This window comes from Miniopterus schreibersii (assembly GCF_964146895.1).
Source record: "Miniopterus schreibersii genome assembly, chromosome: 1".
NCBI classification, from domain to species: Eukaryota; Metazoa; Chordata; class Mammalia; order Chiroptera; family Miniopteridae; genus Miniopterus; species Miniopterus schreibersii.
In genome coordinates this window covers 127429558-127453294 of record NC_138101.1, presented here as the reverse complement: position 1 = coordinate 127453294, position 23737 = coordinate 127429558, and the positions used below count along the sequence as shown (strand labels likewise).

The window sequence follows — 23737 nt, the reverse complement described above, 5'->3', positions numbered from 1 at the left end:
GTGAACTGCAAGACCTTCTCTTCCCTAACCAAGGACACTTGAGAGCAAACAGTTTATACCCTCCTCCCTAACCTGAGAATACACAGCTTAAACCACCCTGGCCTGGGAAAATAGAGAACAAAGACCCAATTAATGCCATTTGTGCCAGCTAAACTCAAGGACAGAGGAAGTTGGGGAACAAATAACAAAAACCCCACTAAAGCCAGACAAATCCAAGATAAAAGTAAAACAGTAAAACAGATCAAAGAATTATCGAAGACTCCCCTATACACTCATTTTGATGCATCAGCATATTTAAAAATGCACCTGGAAAGCTGATGAATATTCTACTGAAAGCCTCCCTGAAGATTCTTGCCTGCAGAGAAAAAAAAAAATGGATAAAAAGCCCTGAGGACAAAGACTCAAGGTGGGCTCACTCTAGAGCAAGCCCATGCCCCTTTTTGGGCATGAACTTTTTATTTCTTCCTAATTTCTAAGGGTCCTCATGAGACTTGCAGCCAGGGGAGCAGTGGGCAGCGGCAGCTCGACCCAGGCTCACCTCTGCTCCTGTCTCTAAGACCCCCTTTTTCTCTGATTCCCAGTGAGCTAAAGCAGCCTAGGCTCATGGCTATTACTGTGCTTTTCACTTCCCAGTGAGCTAACAGCAGCCCCACCTCGGCTCACTTCTTTGCTATAATGTTTCTAGGGAGCCAAAGCAGAGCACCGCCTAGGCTCTCCTCTGTTGTTTCTTCTACCCTAATTTCTTCCTTTGTTTCACTGTCCGCAGCATTACTAAACATACTCTCAAATCTGTGTGGACTTGTGTTGTGAAATCTTTCCTACAGGAAGTCAAGGACCCACACACTACAGGCCGGCCTGAAGCAGACCTGCTCCAAGCTGGACCCTGTCCAGTAACACCCTCACCGGGAATCAAACCATGATCTTCTGGCTCATGGGTCGACGTTCAACCACCGAGCCACACAGGCTAGGCAGGAAAATCTCATTTTATTTTTATTTTTAAGCTGCAGAAGAAGATGCCTGTGGAAAATTGATCCAAATACACCCTGTAAGGTTGGTTGGTATGAATTAGAGCACTTCAAGCAGCTTAAGAGCTGTGCGGAAGGCCGAAGACAAAGATAAACTTCATACTTTTAAGTGTGCCAGTTTATCCTAGAGCAAATTGATGTTATAACCCTTAATGTTGATACTTCTGCTCTTTTGTTCTAAATCAGAATATAGATGCATTTTGAGAGATTATAGTGATTTGGTAGCTCATGTATATAAATGGATTGAACAAATTTTGTGCCTGCAATAATTATGCCATATCATATATAATATGTGTATGTATAGTTAATACATCCTAAGTAGAAAAGATTAATAAATAAAATGACAAGATTTGGTACTAGAACACCAAATAAACTAAGATATTATGTAAACCACATGATTTTAGAGGATATGCTCACATTCTGGTAGCAGCATAAAACAACAAAAATCGACATCATCTCCTTTTCCTTGAAGAAAATAGAACTTCACATTAGCTGAAGTGAAGGTTTGGTATCTTGATGGGGCTCTGCTTTGTCATTGTCCTTGGTATGCTCTCTAAAGCGCACAGGAAAACTCTTCTGAATACAGAATGAAGTAGGTTTTAGCAAAGTCTTGTAGAATCTACTTATGTCTTCTAATCTCCAGGACAGAACTGAAGAGTAGGAAGGACTTGGCTAAAAGAACACTTGGAGGGAATGAAATAAAAAAGTGAAATCATGGGACTACTAATACCCTGTCTGCAGCAAATATTTGCTTTGGATGACAAATACTTCTAAGTTCTGGCTAGTTGTCTTCTATTTTAGAACAGGATCTTCTTTGAAGCTTTAAACTTTAAATGGAAACTATCTTCAGCTATAATGTGAGCACTGTGACCTTTGTCCAAGGATTCAGTTCAATCTTATAAATCAGAAATTCAAATATCAAATCACCCATGATTTAACCAGTTTGGATATTGGCATTTAGAAACCCATCCTGTCTCATTCTAGAGGTGGATTTTTAGTCATTAGGAGGCATATCCTCAGAAGCCTATCCAGTCTAAGAATATACATATGTTTGCTTTAATTTTAAAAAATAAGAATGGGAGCTTCTTCAACAGGGCTAGTCTATGTTATCTGAGGTAATGAAAGGCCAGCCAAGTCTTTGATATGGGAAAATCCACAAACTTCCTAAATCAGGTTTCCTACAGAGTCTGGCACAGTGGGAAGCTGTTTACCTAAGCAGAATTACTTTATACTTTAATGTGAAAAGTTGTATTAGATGTAGGTAAGAGACAGTTTCATGCTTAGTCATGAGCAGAGAGACTTGGAAACAAATCATACTGTGGGACAAAGTGGGGTCAACCAACGGGGTTGTCATTCAACTAGTCCATAGGTGGGGTGAGGTTTTCATTTCCGTGAGCCCTTTGGACAGGATGAGTGGTTCAGCTGGGGACAAGAACCTTAAACTTAAGGCGTTGGCACTAGCTTTTGAGCTTCATTTAGCATATTCAACAGAGACAGGAAACCGTCCGTAACACCCTATTTTTCCTCAGTGAGTTGAGCAAAGGAGCAAAGCATGTTCTCACCTGAGCCCTTGGTCACCTAAGGAGGGTAGTAGTTTTGTTGTTGTTGTTTTGTTTGTTTGTTTGTTTGTTTGTTTTGAGAGGGCAAGTAATCAGGCAGGTGCAAATGCTTCCTTTCCAGAAAACAATACAAGATATTACCATACACACAGGAGACATTAAAAAGTATCCTCTTTGTTTTGATCAGTATTTATAAATTTCTCAAAGGGGAAGATAGAAACTTAATCTTGTTAAATGCAGATTCCAACAGCGTTGTACCTGTGAAGTGTCCAGATTTCCACCTGAATTTAATCCTCAAGGTCCTTATCTATCCATACCAGCATCCACTGGGATCCATGTACTTAAAAGTGCTGATTGTTGCCAAATCTTCCCTTGTTCTTGACATTAAGGTCTCTTAACGACCAGCTTTCTCTCAGCCACTCCTGTGGCTCCTTGCGGAGGCAAACCCTATGAGGCTGTCTCGGACTGTCGGCCTAAACATAGCACTCGGCCATTTTTATTCTGTGACCCTGCCACTGTCTGGGAAGGGGGGCATTAATTCTGTTGTTCTCACATTCCTCAAACTGATCTGGGGCTCTGTTCTCCACCTCCCACACCTCGGCTCAATTTTTGAGTGAACAGGGGTCACAGTGTATGGGGTTCCTTCTTAGGAGCTATAACAGGCATCGATTATTTTAACTTCAAATAACAGAAATCCTAACCAACAGAGGCTAAAACAACTATCTCACCCAACAAGAGGTCTGGAGATGCAGGCCGGGACTGGCATAGCAGCTTAACTATACAACCAAAACTTCATCATCCCGCCATACTTTTACTTTGTTACCCTTAGACATGGGCTTTTGTCATTGTGTTTGTCATCATTGTGCTTGTCAAGATCACAAGATGACTGTTACATCTGCAGGTGTCACATCCACGGTCAAGATGGGAAAAGGGGTAGCACCAACTATGTTCCACTCTATCACAAAAGCAAAAGCGCCCGGCCGGGTGTGGCTCAGCCGTTGAGCATCGACCTAGGATCCAGGAGATCGCGGTTCAATTCCTGCTCAGGGCACATGCCCGGGTTGCAGGCTCCATTCCCAGTCGGGGGTGTGCAGGAGGCAGCTGATCAGTGACAACTCTCATCATTGATGTTTCTCTCTCTCTCTCCCTCTCCCTTCCTCTCTCTGAAGTCAATAAAGATATATTTTAAAAAAAAGAAAAGCAAAAGCTTTCCCAGCAGCACCTCCCTCCCCAAATTTTCCTTACACTACATTGTTTGGAACTATGTCATACATGCCCAGAGCTATAAATGAGACTAGAAAAGTGAGATTATGAATTTCTAGCCTCTATAGTTGAAGCTGGCAAGGAAATGGGGTTGAGAATGTTATTGTGTTATTCAACTACCAACATCAGGCATAAGAACCCATATATGTCTAAGTTCTTACTTTTCTTCTATCTACAGCCTCCACAGTCCTAGAAAATTTAAAATAGTCTTTCTAGAACAATTATTTAGTTTGCTTACTCAATACCCATTTACAATAGCCTTCTCCATTGCTTTCCTCTACTCTGTAGGTTAGAGATATCTAAATGCTTGATTTCTCAGCTCCTCTTGTGTCTAAGGGTAGTCATGTGACCTGGTTCTAGTCAATCTGATGCGTATGTGGCTTTCCTTCCTAAATAAAAAAGGCAAAGACTCACTAGGAAAAGTTTTTTTTATCTTTGTCATTCCTATCTTCCTGCATGAAACATAGTCTTGATTCCTAAAGGTGCAGCCACCATATTGTGACTATGAGGGGACAAAAATAAGGACACTAAGATGATGAAACAAAAAGAATGAATTTGGGATGTAATAACATAGTGGATCTACTGCATCAGACCTGTAGAGTCTACCAGTGAACTTTTCATACAAGACTAATATATCCCTACTTGTTTAAGACAGTGGTTGAGTTTCCTGCTACTTGTAGCCAAATGTAATTCTTACATAGGCAGGAAACAATTATATCATCATGTAGTTCTTCCAAATCTATTGTTTTGCCAGAGCTGTCCCATTCTCTTAAAAGTTCCCAACTTTCAAAATTCAAAAGCAAAGAGGTAATCTCTTTTCTCTAACATTTTGCTGTGTCATAAAATGATACCAAATGTGAAGGGCTATATGAGGTACAAGGAATTATAAGGGGGGAAATCCTTGCTAAATATTACAAACTATGTCTCACCATAGTTACAAGTACACAGAAACCAACCAAAATTAAGTCAAGGCAGAAAGAGAATTTGTTGGATGGATACAAGTATATTTCATAGACCCAAGAATAGAAAGTATAGTTGAACCTCACTATGGACTAGAAACAGGAAGGAGAGCTGTTAGGAACCAGTGCAGTTGTTCCCTCTTCCCTCTCTGGACACCTGATCTCTTATGGTCGGCTTTCTTCTTCTCTCATGGTATTGGCTTTTTTCGCTTCTGTGTGCCAGCCTTAGTGCAAATGCAAACTAAGATTGAGTAATATCTTTTATTTTAAAAATTTCTGGAGAAAGAATCTATTTAATCCAATTTTGGTTGCAGGTCAATCTTTAATCCAATTAGTGACCAGAGGGATGGGGTCAAATGACTTATGAATTCTTAGGAACTAAGGGAGAATACTCTTTTGAGCAAAGACCTTGTGTGTGTGGCAGTGGTTGCTGGAGAAGAAACAATAGACATCTTTGGCACTCTCCTGAAAGGTAAATCAAATTAATGATTCATTCATTCTACAAACATTCGTCTCACTTTTTCCTCCCCTGTTCTCGCTTAGAGAGCGTGAGTGCTGTTCATCTAGTTGCCCACGTCATAAACCTCTATACAACCATGAATCATCACAATAGCTAACAACAGTTAATGAATATGTGTATTATGTGGTAAGCATTCTACATGCATTATTTTAAATTCAACCTCACAACAATCTTAAAGGTAGGTATTATCTATTTTATGGATAAGCAAAGTGAAATTTAGAGATGTTAAGTCAAGCTTTCAACACAACTCTTGGACTACTGCAATAACCTCCTGTCTCCCTGACTCTGATATTGCCTCTCACATCATTCTTCACCTCCCCGTAATCATAGTAGTATTTCTAAAACACAATCTTATCATATTACTTTCCTGCTTAAAACTCTTCTATGGTTCCCTCAGGATAAAATCCAAATTCCTTCACATGGTGTACAAAGCTTTTCATGACTTGGGCAACCTCATCTTTACCAACCTCCATCGTAATCTCTTTCAATTCTGCACCTCACACTCTATGCTCAAGCCACATAGATTTTTTTTTTGCAGTGCTGAACAGTTTGTTTCTTACCTCTGCACAATAACTCTGTAGCTGTTGTCCCAGGAGACTCCTACAAATTACCCACACTTGGGATTCAGCTTAGATGTTACCCTGTCCAGAAGCATTCCTCGATTAAATTGGGTGCTCTTTCTTTGCACTCCCTCATTCAGTGCCTTTCTCTGATACTTAGCACATCATTCTATAATTGTTTGATAACTTACTTTGTCTCTCTCCGTGTATTGTCAAGTCCTTGAGTGAAGGGATTATGTCTGGTTCACTGTTAAGAACTCTAAGATTAGATCCGGTCTGCACCGCTCAGCGATTAAGCATCAATCAACCTATAATCCAGGAAATTTCAGTTCCATTCTTGGTCAGGGCACATGCCCAGGTTTTGGACTTCATCCCCAGTGGGGGTCATGCAGGAGGCAGCTAATCAATGACTCTCTCATCATTGATGTTTCTATCTCTCTCTCCCTCTCCTTTCCTCTCTCTGAAATCAATAAGTACATATTAAAAGAAAAGAAAAAAAAGAAAACTCTAAGATTAGGGTAGTGCTTAGCATATAGTAGTAGTTCAATAAATATTTGTTAAATGAATGAGTCTTCAGTAGAAGTCTGGAAGAACTTGCAAAGCTACCTGGAAGAAACAGATATTTAGTATTTTTTGTTTTGTGAATGGATTGTTCTGATAGCTATCCCCTTTATTCCTATTCTTTTGGCCTATTATACAAATTGAGCAGATAAACATTTAAAAATTGATAAAATCAACTGAGGAAACATCACAAAATAATAAGAAAGTGATATAAAACAATAAGCTAAATGTGTCAAACCTAGTGAAAGCTAAAGAACGCTGAATGAAGCAGTAAATTTGTGAGATTAGAGTAGAACAAGCAAGGAACTGATTTTTTCCCAGAGCTTACTAAATTGGATGCATTTTGCTGGTAATATCTCATTTGATCCTCACAATAATTCTCTGAGGTTGATATGTTATGCCTGTATTAAAGATAAGAAAATTAAAGATCAGATTAGAACAAAATAAACTCAATGATTATACAACAAACTCTACAGATAGGAGTTAAAATCAACCTTAGAAAATATTACGGAGATATGGGAAGGCAAACCACCCTACACCCTAAATGATCCTCTTTCTGGGCCTGGTTCCTGTATCGGTTTTCCATCTTTCCTTCCTAAAGCTATTTCCGTCACTCTCGCATCCAGTTTGGATGTGGAGATGCTGCCTCCCACCAAGGTAAATTCCACCTCCTTCCCCAAGCTTTCACTCGCGTAAGTTCTTTCTTGAGCAAATCTTGCTTCATTAGATCTGCTTTCTGATTTAGTTAAACTTTTCCGAGCCTAGCGAAGCACCCCATCTTCTCTTTCAGGTAACTGTCAGCAACGCAGCAGCAAATATCAACACGAAGCAGATTATTATTGTAGATCACGCGGGGGAGGGGGTAAAGTATTTAACTGTAGCAGTGTTTAAGTGACTATTCTGCGAGTGCGAAAACTTGAAATCATTTTCAAGTTCCACTATTTCAACTTCTTTTCAGTTACGGCAAGTTTCTAAACTTTCTAACTCTCCTTTTTCTTGCTAAAGAAAAGAAAACCGGAATCTCCTATCTACCTACTCCAGGACTTCTGTGAGGATCAAATGAGACGAATTACGTGAAAACCCTCCACAAAGATTGGTTAAACACTGTAAAACGTTTGTACCTGGCTACGAAGGAGACTATGACGGGTTGGGCTCCTGGGCTGAAGAAATGCAAAGGAGGCTAGTTGCTAAGGAGAGGACGCCGGGCGTTGCTACGTGACGTCATTACCGGCGCCAACAGCGGCAGTTTCCGGGCTGGGCTAAGGGGAGCCTTCAGCGCCATGGGGCCGTGGCAGCGTTTGCTGCTTTTGGGTGGGGTGTCGCTTCGGGGTGGTGGCGGGGCCTGTGCCCCCCCTGGGGGAAGCCGAGTGTTGGTTTGTCGGCGCCAGGTCCGTGGTGCAGCAGGGGGGGGGGGGGGGCAGGACGGAGACGCCGGGGCGGCGGGGCGGCGGGCGCGCTGCGGTGCCTCCGGTCACGGGCTCGCGCCGTCTCTCCCGGGCCCCGCCCGCTTGGCGGCTCGGGGGGACCCCAGTCGGCGGGAGGTCCCCGCTTTCCAGGCCGGCCCCCAGTAGGACCAGGCCGAGGTGTGGAGGGACATGAAGCAGATGATTAGGACATGGATGCGTGACTTGCACGTTGCTTTCTCAGTGTTGGTTTATTTAGAAAATTGTTTAAGAGAAGGAAAACACGTGGAGGATTTAACTCCGTAAAGAGGCGCTTATTTTCCGTTTTTACCGTTAGGGTGTCTTGACAGATACATTTCAGCTTAAACAATGTGTCTCTACGATTGTGATCAATAGCAGTAGGCAAATAGCACTAAGGGCCTCACTAGTAGAACTGAGCAAAATTGGACTGAAAAAGAAAGCCTACTTAATCACAAACTCCGAATTGTTTTCACATTGACAGCATGATAATGGCGATGGCTTATTTAAATTTTTTTTTTTCTTCTTTTTTAAAGTTATCTGGTGCTGAGAATGAGACCCTAAAACAGAGAAGAACACAAGTCATGTCCCGAGGACTTCCAAAGCAGAAACCAATAGAAGGCGTTAAACAAGTTATAGTTGTGGCTTCTGGAAAGGGTGGAGTTGGAAAGTCTACCACAGCAGGTATTATAGGATATTAATTCTGATCTTGATTAGGAATTTATACCAACTGGCCAGTGCACAGTATTAAAATTAAAAATTTTTTTTAAAAAAAGTTAGTATTTGTGAAGTTCCTAATAGCTGGTTACTTAGTAGCAGGAGTTGGTAGTGATTAGGAGCTTAGATTTTTGGAGCCAGACCAAAGTAGGTAGATAGTTTTTGGCTCCTTAACTGAGGAAAAGGTGGTCAAGTTGCCCATCAGATCCTCAGTTTACTTAACTGTAAAGTGGCAATGATGATAACCTTTTTCATAGGATGTTTATGTAAACTAAACACTTAGTCCAGTGTCTCCTACATAGTTAGTGCTCAGTATTTGGTTACTGTTGTTATTTTGAAAACATCTATTGACTCTAATACTAAATTATTTCTGTTCTGACGTTCTTTTCCAGTTTTTTTCGATGTACATATAGTTGTACATGTAGTTGCAATGAGATTGTTCACATTATTGTGGTCTTTTTTACTTAACCATGATATAATTTTCAGCATTTATAAAGTCAATGTAGATCTGATATTTGAAATTGCTTGAAAAGGTGGTAATGTAATTAATATATAATCTAATTTTTATATCTTTTATATTAATATATTGAAGCAGAAATTTTATTTGTGGAGGCTCTTTTTAATTGACTGCAGATTTCATTGTGACGGAAATGCTGCTTTTCGTACCCATAAAAGAGTGCAAGCAGAAATAGAAGAGTTACCATCCAAGACTAATAATCAGATATTCCCAAATTTTTTCAAAAGAGACCTTTTATTTCTAAAAATTATTCCAGTGTAATAATTTTAAAGGGTAACATCCCTTCTCCCAATCCTACTTGACAGAGTATTAGTAATTTGGAGTCACAAAGTTCTCATGTCTTATTGTTGCCTCACATTTAATTTTCAGTCATTTCAATAGGAATGGTCTCTAATTTAGGTCTTATTCAACCTATCTTTTTTGCAATTGATTTATAAAAAATGACTACCTTATTATGTTTCATTTTGCTAATTTTGGCTTGGCTCTATACTGACAAGTTCTTTTAAATTTTGATTTTTTTTCAGATTATTAACCTAAAGTTGGGACATATATATACTTTAAAATCCTTATTTCCATTGAAATCAATGACATTTTGAAATAAGAAGTGCCAGGTACAGAGTTCTGTGACTGTCACTAGAGATCTTGTGTCTTGACTTAAAGCCATATTTAGTAATTACTGGGTCTAGTGGCTTTATAGTTGTACAACTAGCTACAAATCCAACTACATAGGGTTATTGGCTCAATTTTCCCCCATTTTTACCTGAAGGTAATTGTAGGAGAGTTTTTCAGATGTTTGAAGAAATTAAGATCTACCAAATATTGTAGTGATGATAGGTCCTTAATTTAGTATTTAATATATAATATATTATTATTAAAAATGATTAGTGAATGTTCTTAATGAATTCTTGCTATTATCCTACACATTTTTGCTTTCCTAAGGGCCTACAATCCATCTATTTGATATTTTGTTTTTAAAATTTAGAAGCCTTTAGTCTTTAGTTCTAGAATCCACCTCTTCCTGTTTTTTGAAATTCAGAATACATTTACCTGTTTTCAGTGGTGCATGCTCTGTGATTACTTGGACTGGTTAAAGGTGGAAGTTATTTTCATGATGATAGCCATGGTTTTGTGCAGTGTAACTTACTGGATCTGTAGGCTAGTATGTCTTTAAAACTGATTGTTTATTGCTTTTGGTTAGAAGATTATCTATTGCTGTGGAGTGTGATAGCATATAAACAGGTAAATATATGAGAAAATGTGTAGTGTATGTCACATAGTAGGTGCTTCAGTAAATTCCCTTTCTTGCTTTTTTTCTTTGTTAACATTATTCCATCTGCCACAAACAACTGGGCTATACTTTTTTTTTTTTTAATATATCTTTATTGATTTCAGAGAGAGGAAAGGAGAGGGAGAGAGAGAGATAGAAACATCAATGATGAGAGAGTCATTGATCGGCTGCCTCCTGCACGCCCCCGACTGGGGGATCGAGCCCGCAACCCGGGCATGTGCCCTGACCGGGAATTGAACCCCGATCGCCTGGATCCTAGGTTGACACTCAACCACTGAGCCACACCTGGCTGGGCTGGGCTATACTTTTTAATAATAGCCCTATCTGTATACATAAGCCTTAGAGATAGGTTATTTCTGTGTAACTCTGTTGGTATTATATTTCTTTCCCTTATATATTTATTCCTGTCCCAAACTATCTGAAAATACTTCCCATTTGAATGTGTATGCTAGAGATATTTTGGATTTGAATGGTAACATTTGATTAATACAGACATGCTCTGTGATCCTATTGTATAAATGTCGGAAGACCCTAACATGAAAATGAATTAATCTCTGAAAGTTTCTGCTTAAATGTTGGATTATGTTTAACCTATGATGTACCTGAAATTCAGAATTACTGTATAACTTATAAAGATTAATTTATTAAGTGCCTAGGTTAAGTACTTTACATACAGTATTTAATTTAATTCCCACAACAGCTATGAAATAGGAATTATCCTTATTTTATAGAGGAGGAAACAGACTTAGGGTGTAAACTATCCTACTCAAGGTTACACATTAGAAGGTGGTGGAACCCGGGATTTGAAGAAGGCCTACCCAGAAAGCTATGCTCTTAACTACTTTAAAGGAAACAATCTCAGCATCATTTATAACATTGTTCTGTGAGGAAATGTGACCCATAGTATGAGGGTCTATTTATCAGCCATAAAAACATCTTTATTGCTGATCTGAAGGTGGTTTTCGGACTACTACTTTTGTCCTTGCTAGTCTTTGGGATTCACTAGCAATAGGCAGTTTTCTGAACATGTTTTATTACCTTACCTTTTACCTTCTTCCCTTTTCTTTGCACAGTCGTTCAGCCATTCATATTCATAAGTAATTGTGAGTTACGTATTTAGAATTCTTGTACTACCAGGATTTACTTATTTATTTATAAATGTGTTTATTGATTTTAGAGAGAAAGGAAGGGAGAGGGATAGAGAGCTAGAAACATTGATGAGAGAGAAACATCATCGCTTGGCTGCCTCCTGCACGCTCCCTATTGGGGATCGAGCCCAAAACCTGGGCATGTGCCCTGACTGGGAATTGATCCTATGACCTCTTGGTTCATGGGTCGATGCTCAACCACTGAGCCACAATGGCCAGGCACCAGCATTTATTTTTAAAACGCAATAGGATCATACCCATTTTTACTTATTAAAAGCTAGATAATTTTTTGAAAATGTGTTTTTGAAAATAATTAAACTATATATACCATTAACATTGTTTTTAAAAAACTAAATGCATTATTTAAGCAAAATTGTAATAGATTATAAATGGATTATTTAAAATGTTAATAAGCATCTATTGCTTATGTTGGGATATTACTATTTTTTGGTCTTTTTCACTTCTGGAATTCTCTCCATGTTCTTGTATTTTACCAGTAAGGGAGATATATTGAAAATTTCTGTGCTTTGGTTATTACATTGAAAATATTAAAAGGCAAAGAATTTTAGTAGAAGGAAAGTTACTAAATTTAATTACTTTTTTGTTTCTTACAGTGAACCTTGCACTTGCACTAGCAGCGAATGATTCGGTAGGTGTTTATTAATAGAAATATTAATTTATTAAAATGTTTTTTAAGGCAATGATAAAGAACATATTGATATTTTTTCATTTACTCTGTCAGAAGCTATTAATGTAGCTCTAGTCATTTGCATGTCTTTAAGGAACTAAAAAATCTGCTATAATTATTGCTTTTACTTAATAACACTAATGAAATGAAAGGGGACCACTGGTCACAGAATTTAGGCAGCTAGAAAAAGGCAAGGAAATGGATTCTTCTCTAGAGCCTCCAAAAGGAATGTAACTCTGCCAGTATCATAATATTAGCTCCTTGAACCCATTTTGGACTTCTGTGATAATTTCTTACAGTAGAAGTAAGAAACTAATATAGACAGGAAGTCAATTTTCTTAATTCTTGAATTCCCAAGAATGCCTTTATTTTGCCTTCATATTTGATAGTTTGACTAGATATAGAATTCCAGGTTTAAAATAATTTCTTCTCACTCGGCCAGTGTGGCTCAGGGGTTGTGACTCATGAACCAAGAGGTCACTGGTTCGATTTCTGGTCAGGGCACATGCTCAGTTGCAGACTGGATCCCCAGTGAGGGGTGTGCAGGAGACAGCTGATCAGTGATGTTTCCCTCTCATTGATGTTTCTATCTCTTTATCTCTGTGCCTTCCTCTGTCTCTAAATTCAATAAAACATATTTAAAAAAAATAATTTCCTCTCTGAACCTTGAAAACAAAATTTCATTTTCTTCTAGCATGCTAATGAGATGTCTGATGCTAGTCTGATTCATATTGCTTTGTAATAACCTATTTTTTCCCCTCAAAGTTTTTAGAGTTTTATGTTTTTTAAGTTTAGAAATGTCCAAATATGCATCTTGTTGTTGGCGTTAAATTTTTTTTACTTGCTTGGAAATTGGCCAAACAGTATCAAAGTTTTCGTTTTTTTTCAGTTTAGGACAGATTTTTTCGTTGATTACTTCTTGTGATGTGTTTGTTCTCTCTCTCCAGAAACCTATCAGGTAGATATGGACCTTTATGCTAGTTAATTTTTCTCTCATATTCTCCATTATTTTGTCTTTTATTCTGTGTTTTAGAAGATGTCTTTGACTATTTCTACACTGCTACACTAGGCTTTAGTTGTTATTTAGTCCTGATTTTTAAAAAAATTCAAAAGTCATATTTTTTCCACTTTTTCAGAACTATTTTTTATTTTCCAGTTGCTGTCGCTACCCACTTAAAAAAATGGTTGTATCATTTGTTTGACTCTCTGAGGATGCTAATTAGAATTAATAAAAAAATTTTCCTTTTAATGATCTCCTGTTTACTTAGCATGGTGGTTTTCATAATGTGGTCCTCAGACCAGCAGAGTCAGCATCACCTGGGAACTTGTTAGACATACAAAATCTTGAGCCCCACCCCATACCTATTGAATCAGAAACCCTGAGGGTGGAGTCCTGCAATCTGTGTTTTAACCAGCCCTCTGGGGGATTTTGATGCATGCTGAAGTTTGAGAACTATGGGTCTAGAGGTTTTTAAAACTCTAATCTGCAAATAGCACCTTTTTTTGTTTTCTAATGTTATGTTTTTTATTTAGTTGTAAACTATTTTTTTTCTCTTGTTTTAATGGGCATTTGGAAGAAAAGAGAAGAATCATGTATGTTTAGAGCCAGTAATATATTAAAATTTTTATTATTGTTAGAGTACTTAGTTACCCTGGGGAAGGGACCCTATTTTCCTTAAAGAAGGGAGGAGACGGGAAATTCGGTGGGTGGGAAGGTAGATAAATTTGTGGGGATCTTTATTTTGGCTATTTCAGCCAAAGCTTTGAGTCTTAAGACAATGTGAAACAAGTATGTAATGAGAACTCAAAGGATAAAAAGAACAGTTAAAAAGAGGTTGATTCCTTGATGTTAAATGCTGCTAGTCTTGATGAGATGGTAACTCAGAAATTTCTTGTTTTCTCTTTCTGTTTTTTTTTTTCTTCTTTTAGGGAGCAGGGATGAGGGCAGCCTCATTTTTAATGCTTTATATGGAATTGGCAACAAGGAGGGAAAAGCAGTAAGGCTTTCTCTGGGTTACATCTTCAGAAAGTGTTTAGTATCCTTAAGTGTTTTTAAACATGTTTATGGAATCTTCCTTAGGAAGGTCTTCAGTATTCTGTGATCATGAGGAGGGTGTTTTTTTGTATTTTATTCTTTATTTTGTAGCCAAGTTAGTGTAGAAATTAAGAAGAAAGCAAGGAAATTTGAGTAGCACATTGTGATAACTCAAAGATAATCTGGCATAATACAGTATTTTATGATTGGCTACTGTCTTGTTGTCTTTAATTAATTTATATATACTTAAGAAAGACCAATTTTATATAGCTTGTATACTTGATTAATAGTGTTTTTGATTAGGGATTAGCATGTTTGGCTGAAACTGTGATCTGCCAGTGGACTATCTGCAATAGAAAAGAAGGGCTTTTTTATATAATTTATACATATCTGGCATAGTCTTGTACTCTGTTTATCCCGATTTAAGATTTTATTAATATTACACTTATTTAGAGGACATGTTTGGTCTTTAGGGGAAACTCAAGATTTCTCTCAGTCGTTCTATTTGCCTGAATTGGTAGAGATGGCTTAGGTCCTTAGACATAGTACGAGGGTGTGTTGCTTTATGGGGTTAAAAACTCCAGTTAAGATGGTGTCTTTGTAGCCTCTGTAATGATCTATTGCCATGGAGTCTTGATTCCATGGAGCTTGTATTGAATCACCTGCTTCTCCTTAGTCTAACTATGTTTAAGACCTTGCTAACTTGTTTCACCTATCTTTTCCATGGGTTGGTGCTTACCCTTTTTCAGCACTGGAGTGGGAAGATTAAATAAGATTAAGTTGTAGACCTAGGGGGAAACAGGTCCAGGAAGTTATTCATTTTACTTTTAATGTTGGCTTTACTAATCTCTAAACTGGATTGTGTAAACCCTGGATGTGGGAGGGAAATTTTTCTTTTCTATTTGTATTAATTTTTATCTTTTATGTTTTTTTATGTATGCTTTATAATTTATACTATATTAGCATAGAAGTTCTAATATAATTTATAAACAAATATATTTGAGGATATGTGCTTAAACATTTTTACTGTTAGAGGTGCATGATCAGAAAAGTTTAGATGTCATGGGCCTAGGAAAAAGGAATTTCTGGGCTGGATCATATGCTCAGTTCAGAAGAAGACTACTTTGTAGATTGAGGCAAAGGCCTTATAGAAATAGGGTGTGGATTTTCCCTGCCTTTTCCTTGCCTTTTGTACTTTCCTTTGGGGATGTAGAAGTTAGTATTGCAGAGCAGAATGCCTGTCATGCAACTAAAAATTGCATCCAGTGGTGCGTTGGAGCTGGCTCATGCTTGTTTTGTGTGAGCCGATTGTTAAATTTTTAGGAGTTTTGCAAACCAGTTGATATCATGTTGTTAGACTGAAATAGGCCACGGTGGGAGTAATTAAACCATGAAAATTGGCAGATACTGAAAATCAGGCTCCCCATTCTGAGCCAGTTGTTAAACAATTACTGGCACACTGTCATGCATATTTATAATCATATTTCTTGATTTTTCTTTTTTCTATCGTCTTAACTACTCTTATTATGGATCTCATTCTTCTACAGTATAAATTTAATAAATGGTGAGAAGAGCACTCAGACTGTGAGAGGGAAACATAAAGGTCACCATTGATAAGCTCTGTGATTCCTCGTTAGTTCATTTCAGTTCAACAGGCTTTTGTTGACCACCTATAACACTAATTGCTAGACACTCTGGGAATATAAAGAAAAATTGTGTGTGTGTATGTGTGTGTGTATCTGTATACTTGTACTGTGTGTATTTTGGTGGTGTATAGCTGAATTAGGTTCAATAATTTCTTCTGTGAGAAAATGTTAATTAAAGCAACACTTATGATTTTATTGTGCTTGATAACAGTAGACAAATTATGTACTGTTAAAGGTTTTATAATCTAGTGAAGACAGAGGATGATAAATGTCTTAAAATAATGAGATATGTTCAAGGTCAAATATAGTAGTGTATCTGTCCAAGATGACTAGCTTTTATTCCAAAGAAAAGCAGTCTTCTTTTTCATGAACATAATGATGTTTTGTCCTCACAGAAACCTGTAATGCCATGCAGGTAAGATTTATCAGTTTTACAGTCTTTATTGATTCTGCCCTATCCTTGTCCCATTTCATCAGCCAGCAAATGTCCTTGTTTCTGTCTCTGAACTATTTTTCCAAGATGTATCTTTCTATTTCCACTAGTCCTGCTCTAATGAAGGCTCATTACTTCTTTTTGGCTCATTCATTCGTTTATACTTCAAGTAGTTGTTGAGTGCCTACTCCGTCCCAAGCACCTTGTTAGAGGATACAGAAATGAATGAGACACACAGTCCCTGCCTTTGAGGAACTCACAGGCTGGAAGACCACTGCTCATGCTCAAATGTGCAGTACATAATGTCAGATTACTTTCACTAAAGCATTGCTGGAATTACATTATTCACCTGTTCAGACTCACTGCTCAGTGCCGTGATGGTATTCAAGATCCTCTGTGATCTGGGTCTCATCTACCTTTCTGGGTTTATCTTCAGCTCTTCTTCTAAATGATCCTTGTGCCTTAGCCAGTCTGGGTTACCTGGTGTTGCGTTTGTACTTGATAGCTTACAGCCTTTCTTCTACACTTCTTTTGGAGCGTTTTCTTCACTTTTCTTCAGTTTTATATGTCCTGTCTTCCAGGTTTCCAGGTATGGCTGTACTGGTTATATCCTGTATAAGGGTACTTCTTGAGGGGTCGAGTGATGATAGAAATCCATGCGACCCTCTTCATGTGCATCTGCAGGCTGCATTCTAATTCACAGTGAGACACTATAAGCTAGCCTTGTCCTGAAGGGCAGCTTAGTCAAGTGCTCCATGAATTCCCCCCAAGTGAGGGTCGTTTTTCCACCTTGCGAAATCCTGTAGCACTGTTTATTTGTATTATTATTGCACCCATGCAGCCATTTTGATAGTTTTCATAATAATAAATAATGTAACTAACATTTGATGAGCATTTGTTATATGTCAAGCTATATCCTCATGACATGGTTCTTAACTCATTTACTCTTTATAGCAACCATATGGGAATAGATACTGTTGTGATCCCTGTTGTAGATAGGAAAGCATAAGCACCTGGAGGCTAAGTAGTTTGCAAGGTCACCTAAGAAGTAAATGGCAGAGCCAAGATTTGAATGCCAACCTAGGTCTTGTGCGTGTAACTACTTGCTATACTACTGCTGTCTTAGCTAGATTCTTAGGATTAAGAAATGTGTTTTCTTCATCCTTGGCTGCTCTTAGCAGCTAGCACAATGTTTTATGACTTAGGAAATACACAATAAATGTGGATGAATTGAGTGCATAGACAGGTTTCACAGTATGTAGGTGCAAAGTTTTGTTTTTCGAGGAGTGATATGGGATGAGAGGGCTCGTTGTGGCTCAGTCGCTTATACACTGTCCTTTTTGTGCTTCTTAAAAGATGGTGTTCTCCATGATTGTATTTAGCCCTCTTTTCATTTTATACTCTTTGTCCAGTAATTTCATCTTTTCCCGCTGCCCAGTTACTATGTATGTACCCTTATTCCAAATGCATTACAAGCCTGGATATCTCTCCTGGATACAAGACTGTCTGTCTAGTTGTCTATTGTAGATGTCCACTTAAGTGCTTCATGAGCATTCAAACTCAGCATGTGTAAAACCACACTTTTCTTCCCATGACTGTCTTTGTCTTATGGGGTTATGTGTTTCACCTAAATCAGTCATCTTTTCCTGGTGTTTCTACCACTTAAAGCTTTCTTGAATATGTGCTCTCATTTCATTCCTTAACGCCACTGCCTTATTCAGACCCTTATATGGATCTTCTGTCAGGCGATCCCTACTCTCTCTTTTGTTTGCTATGATGCTTTGGGGAAAGGACTAATACTTCCCATATTATTTTAAAAGGGTTTGTTAATCTACTGTGCTAGTCTGTGATCCTTTTGGGGCAATGATTTTGGTTTTATTTCTTTTTTTAATCCTCAGTGCTTAGTCTGGTGATGGTACATAGAAAGCTCTTTGGAAATGTTGGTAATGACAGCGGAACATGTTAACTGAAGAGTGGTTGTGAACATACAGGGTGGAGCAAAAGTAGGATTACAGCTGTGAGTACGTAAAACAGTTTATTATTGTATTATTTGTTAATTATTGTATTATTTTCCATGGGAACAACTGTAAATCTACTTTTGTTCCACCCTGTATGTATATTTTGTATCTATTTCAAATTCTAAGTGTTGGATAAGTTGTCTGTAGTTTGTTCAGTGCTGAACTATGCGTTTTTTTCTGGAGAAATGAAATAATTAAAATCTAAATGGGATAAAATATTTCAAGTGCTTAGCACAGTGGCTGATACATAGTAAATTCTGAATCAATTTTTAGTATTGGTAGCTAAATAAAAGCTTTTTGTAAGTAATATTTCAAAATAAATGTTGATATGCATTTTACTTTACTAGAATAGCAAAACTTATTTTAAGTTTTTACTTATTTTTCCTTGCTAAAATGAATAATTAACTATAATTTTAATTGGACTTAACAATGGAAAAGGAAGCAGTATTATCTTCAAAGTATGTTTCTTTGGTGATTTTTTTCTTTTTTACCATTGATGTTTAATTCAAATATTTATTTTTCCTATGATTATATAATGCCTTCACACTTATTCTTTCCAGACATTTTGCTTATTTTCATAAATTATTGAGTGTGTTTTTTTTTTAAACATAATTAAGATTATTTTAAGCCTTTGAAGTTAGGAAGAACTAGGAAGTTTTAGTTTAAGATCTAGGTTTTGGTTTTTGAAAATTTCAACTATCTTGGAACAGAACATATTAAAACACTGTGGCCCGGCCGGCCGTGGCTCAGTGGTTGAGCGTCGACCTAGGATCCAGGCGATTGGGGTTCGATTCCCAGTCAGGGCACATGCCCGGGTTGCGGGCTGCAGCCGATCAATGACTCTCTCATCATTGATGTTTCTATCTCTCTCTCTCCCTCTCCTTTCCTCTCTCTGAAATCAATAAGGATATATTTTTTAAAAAAAACAAAACAAAACAAAACAAACACTGTGATTTTCTTCATTAATAGTTATGTTTATAGCAATTACTAGACTAGCTTTTTGGTGTTAGATCTGTGCTTGATTCTGGCTCTGCCTTTTGCAAGCTATATGACTCTTGCCTGTGCCTCCCTCTGGAGGGTGTGAGTATTAAAGGAGATAAAGCATATAAAACACCTAGCACAGTGTCTGGCACATTGTACATGATAATAAAAAACATAATAAAACATACTCTGTTTTATGTTTGTTTCTTATTTTTTTAAATTTTAGTTTTAAATTATAGTTTATGTTCACTGTTATTTTGTATTAGTTTCAGACGTACATGATAGTGGTTAGACAGTCACATACCTTACAAGGTGTTCCCCCCAATATTTCAAGTATTCACCTGGCACCATCCATAGTTATTACAATATTATTGACTATATTCCCTATGCTGTATATTTACGTCCCTGTGACTGTTCTGTAACTACCAATTTGTAGTTCTTAATCTCTTCACCTTTTTCACCCAGTCCCCCGACATCCCTCCCCTCTGGCCACCCTGTCTGGTCTTTCTATCTATGAGTCTATTTCTATTTGTTTATTCATTTATTTTGCTAATAAGAGCTATTCTTATTAGCTGTTATAGCTGTCCAAATGCCAGCCTGAACAATTGTAATCTGGAATTTTAGTTACGATGTGAATTTGTATTAAATATGGATGAAACTGTGTTTCTTATAATTACATATGGAAATCCTGATGTATATTACTTAGTTCAAGTTCATAAGGTTGGTGCTCAGTTTTTCTTTAATGCCAGTGTTGTAAAGGGAGTACACTACATTAAATTAACCAGTTCTTAATATTTTTTTTATTATAGCTTGGTAGTATATGCAACAGATACATTTCTTGTGAAAAAATAATTTGTTTCAATATTATGGTTAGCAATTTTTGAGGAAGGGAACACTATTAGTGTTTATAGTTATTTTAAAGCTAGAGGGGAGACTGGCGCAAGAGATCCAGAAGGAACAGTTGCAAAATCATTAATTTTTGCTTCTTTATATTCTTCAAGTCTAAGGCAATGTTTGGTAAGAAGTATGTTTTATAAGTGCATTTAAATTCACAAATTTTGACATTTACTGAGGAGAGACACAGAAAATATATTTGTAATTAGAGCAAGTGTCTTTACTAAAACTAAGAATTTCTTTCAGAATAAGAAATGAAAATATTCATAATAGCTGATGAATAGTTTGCAAATACTTGATAATTGTGATGGCTACATGGAAGGTAATCAGTTTTATAGTCAATGAAAAGAATGAATAGATTTTGGTGAATTTTTTCTTATTCCTTCATATATAGGTTTGTTCATGCATTCATTCATTCATCAAACATTTATTGAGGGCCTGTCATCTCCTAGTGCTCTGCTTGTCATGGGGATACAGAGTTGAAAAAGGCCTGCCTCTGTCCTCATTCTTAATTTACAGACTGAGTGACTATTTGGGAGATTGTCATTTCCATTTGGAGAAAGGATCTCTATGTGACTTGGTGATTTTTGTCATGTCTCCCGTCTACTTCTCATTTACCACAGATGCTCTTCAGATCTTTCCCACTCCCAAGCCTTTTATACTATTCCAGTTTCTTCACTCCCAGCCCAGGATCTTGCTTCTTATTCATGAAAAAATGGCTTTTCATTGGTAACTTATTTACTGTTCTCTCCCTCGATCACGTGTATGTGTCTATAGTCATCATGACCTCCTTACCCTCCTGCCTCAGAGAAAGAGATATCAGACCCAATCCCTCTACCAGGATTCTTGATCTTTCATTTCTTACCTTTTCTAGGACTTCGACTCATAAATTCCTTTGGGTTAGCTTCAGTTTTCCTTTACTGATTCCTTCCCCTTGGTCTGTAGATTTAGTCATCTCACTCATACACACTGAGAAATAGACATGTGTATTTGTTGGGTGGTGAGTAAATAAATCAGCAGATCTCTTTTTAAAACCCATGGATTCTCTCAAACTTCTTCCTTCTGTTCCTTTCCCATTACGGACATACTTGAGAGAGCAGACTACAGTGGCTGTGTCAGTTTACCCAGTTCTCATTTATTTCTCAGCTTCTGTAAGTTGACTCCTTATCACATGCTGTGGAATTTCCTCTCCTAGTTACTGAGTATCTGCCAAATATATGTATTTGTTCCCTTTCTCTTTTGAATCTACTTGATTTCCTGCTGCATTGGATAGTGCCGACCGCAGGTGCGGACACCTTAGAGAATATTTGTTTGGCTTCCACATTATTCCGTCTTGATTCCTGTCTCTTACTCTGACCCTTTGAATTTTCTCTACCTCTTTACATTACTCCATCCCTGTACCTGCTTATTTTTCTCTCTCATGCTTATATATCCTCTCTTTGTCTTCTTAAATGGCTTCTTCAGCGACTGTCTCTTTTCTAAAGTCTAGACCTTTATTTTCATTGTTTACTCAAATCTCCGTTTGGTGTTCTGTAGATATGTCAGATTTAAATGATCAAAATGGGACCACCATAGTTTTCTCCCTCCCCCAAACCTTTATTCCCTAATAATTCACTTACATGTTGCCATCACCCGTTTTCATTATCGATGTGTAGCAAACTACGCTAAACTTAATGAGGTAAAGCAACAACCATTTTATTATGCTCACAGATTCTGTGGAACAGGAATTTGGGCAGAGCACAGTAGGGATGGCTTTCTCTGTTCTACGATGTTGAGGACTTCACCAGGGAAGACAAAAATGGCTGGGGACTGGAATTACATGGAGCACTTCTCTCACATGCTTGGTGGTTGGACTGGGATGATCTGAAGGCTGAGTTCAGCTGGGGTTGTTGTTAATTGGGATGCTTTCCATGGCCTTTCCATGTCACATGGGCTTCCTCAGCATGGCAGCCTCAGTGTGGTTGAATTTATTACATGTGGCTCAGGACTCTAGGAGTTAGTGTCCCAGTGAATGAGAAGGAAGCTGTATGGCCTCTTGCATTGAAGTACTCAAGTGTCTTCCAGATTTAAGGGGAGGAGACACAGACCTCACTTCTTTTTTTTTTTTTTAAATCCTCACTGAGGATATGTTTATTGAATTTTACAGAGGGAGGAAGGAAAGGGAAGACAGAGAGAGAAAAAGAGAGAGAGAGTGACAGACATCGATGTGAGAGACAAACAGATCAGCTGCCTACTATATGCCCTTCAACCGGGGATTGAACCTGCAGCCTAGGCATATGCCCTGACTTGAATCAAACTCACAACCTTTAGGTGTATGAGCGACACTCCAACCGACTGAGCCACCTGGCCAGGGCAAGACCTCACTTCTTGATGGGAGGAATATAAAAAAATAATGTTGCCATGTTTAAAGCCACCACATCAGATTTTCTGATGTCCTATTTAGAAATATTGATATCATCTTGTCTTTCATTTCGGTCATCCCACTTCATTTTATATAGCAATCACTAAGTGCTGGCATTTTTAAATTTGAGAATTATCTCCTTTTCTGTATTATTGTGAACTTAGGTAAGAATTTCATCACCTTTCACTTTAGAGTTTTCTGTAACCTCTTAATTGGTCTATATACTCTCTACCTAAATTTATATTCTGCATTTGACTTTGCTTTCTCTGCTCCTTTGCATCGACTGTCTTCCTTGCCTTCTTTGCCTAGCTCCTTTTATTCTTCAGGTTTTATTTTGTTTGTCACTTCCTCTGTGAAGCCTTCTCAGTGGTTTCAAATAATGTCACTCTATTGGTTCTGTTCACATAAGAAATCATTCAAACTTGTGAAGAATTTTTGTGAGTTTATTTGAGCCAAACTGTTGACTAATGCTCTGGAGAATGGCAGTTTTGCACTTTGTTTTATACATTACAATCAAAAGAGGAAAGGTAAATGGGTTACATGAAATCCATTGGTAATAGATTAGGGAGGCAGGGGAAAGCAAAGCGGGGAAACCTTTGGGATTGGATAAAAAGTAAAATGATAGACACACATTTATTTATTTATTTTTTAAGTATATCTTTATTGATTTCAGAGAGAGAAGGGGAGATAGAAACATCAATGATTAAGAGAGTCATTAATCGGCCACCTCCCTCAGGCCCCCCACCGGGGATCGAGCCCGCAACCCGGGCATGTGCCCTGACCGAGCAACACACACTTCTTTTACTTAGATGGGTGCAGGATAATTAACAGACAACAATTAATTCAGTAACAATGAAGGGATTTGTGATTTCCACAGACTGGTGCCTGTGCTTTGAGGAGTCTGGAAAAAGTAAAATTACTTTGACATTCCAAAGATATGTTATTGTGGATACAAAAAGACAATAGACAGGCTCAGTTAAGGTAAAGATTGACCTTTGTTAGGGAAGATACTAGCCTAGGACATGACTACCCACCATAAACTGCTTTTCAGTTAAAATGTTTTAATTTTAGACCATCCGTTGTGGTCTATAAAATTACCAAGT

General features: G+C 37.7%; 1 protein-coding gene across 3 annotated transcripts in view; it reads left to right on the top strand.

Moving 5' to 3' along the window:
- Positions 1 to 7694: 7694 nt before the first annotated feature.
- The window catches only part of NUBPL (NUBP iron-sulfur cluster assembly factor, mitochondrial), a 184987-nt gene continuing 168944 nt past the window's right edge, over positions 7695 to 23737 (top strand). For all 3 annotated transcript variants that reach the window (XM_081161979.1, XM_081161980.1, XM_081161978.1), the window contains exons 1-3: positions 7695 to 7835; positions 8405 to 8552; positions 12153 to 12187. In XM_081161979.1, coding sequence (XP_081018105.1) covers positions 7728 to 7835; positions 8405 to 8552; positions 12153 to 12187 — 291 coding nt within the window. In that variant the 5' untranslated portion in view covers positions 7695 to 7727. The remainder of the gene's footprint in view (positions 7836 to 8404; positions 8553 to 12152; positions 12188 to 23737) is intronic.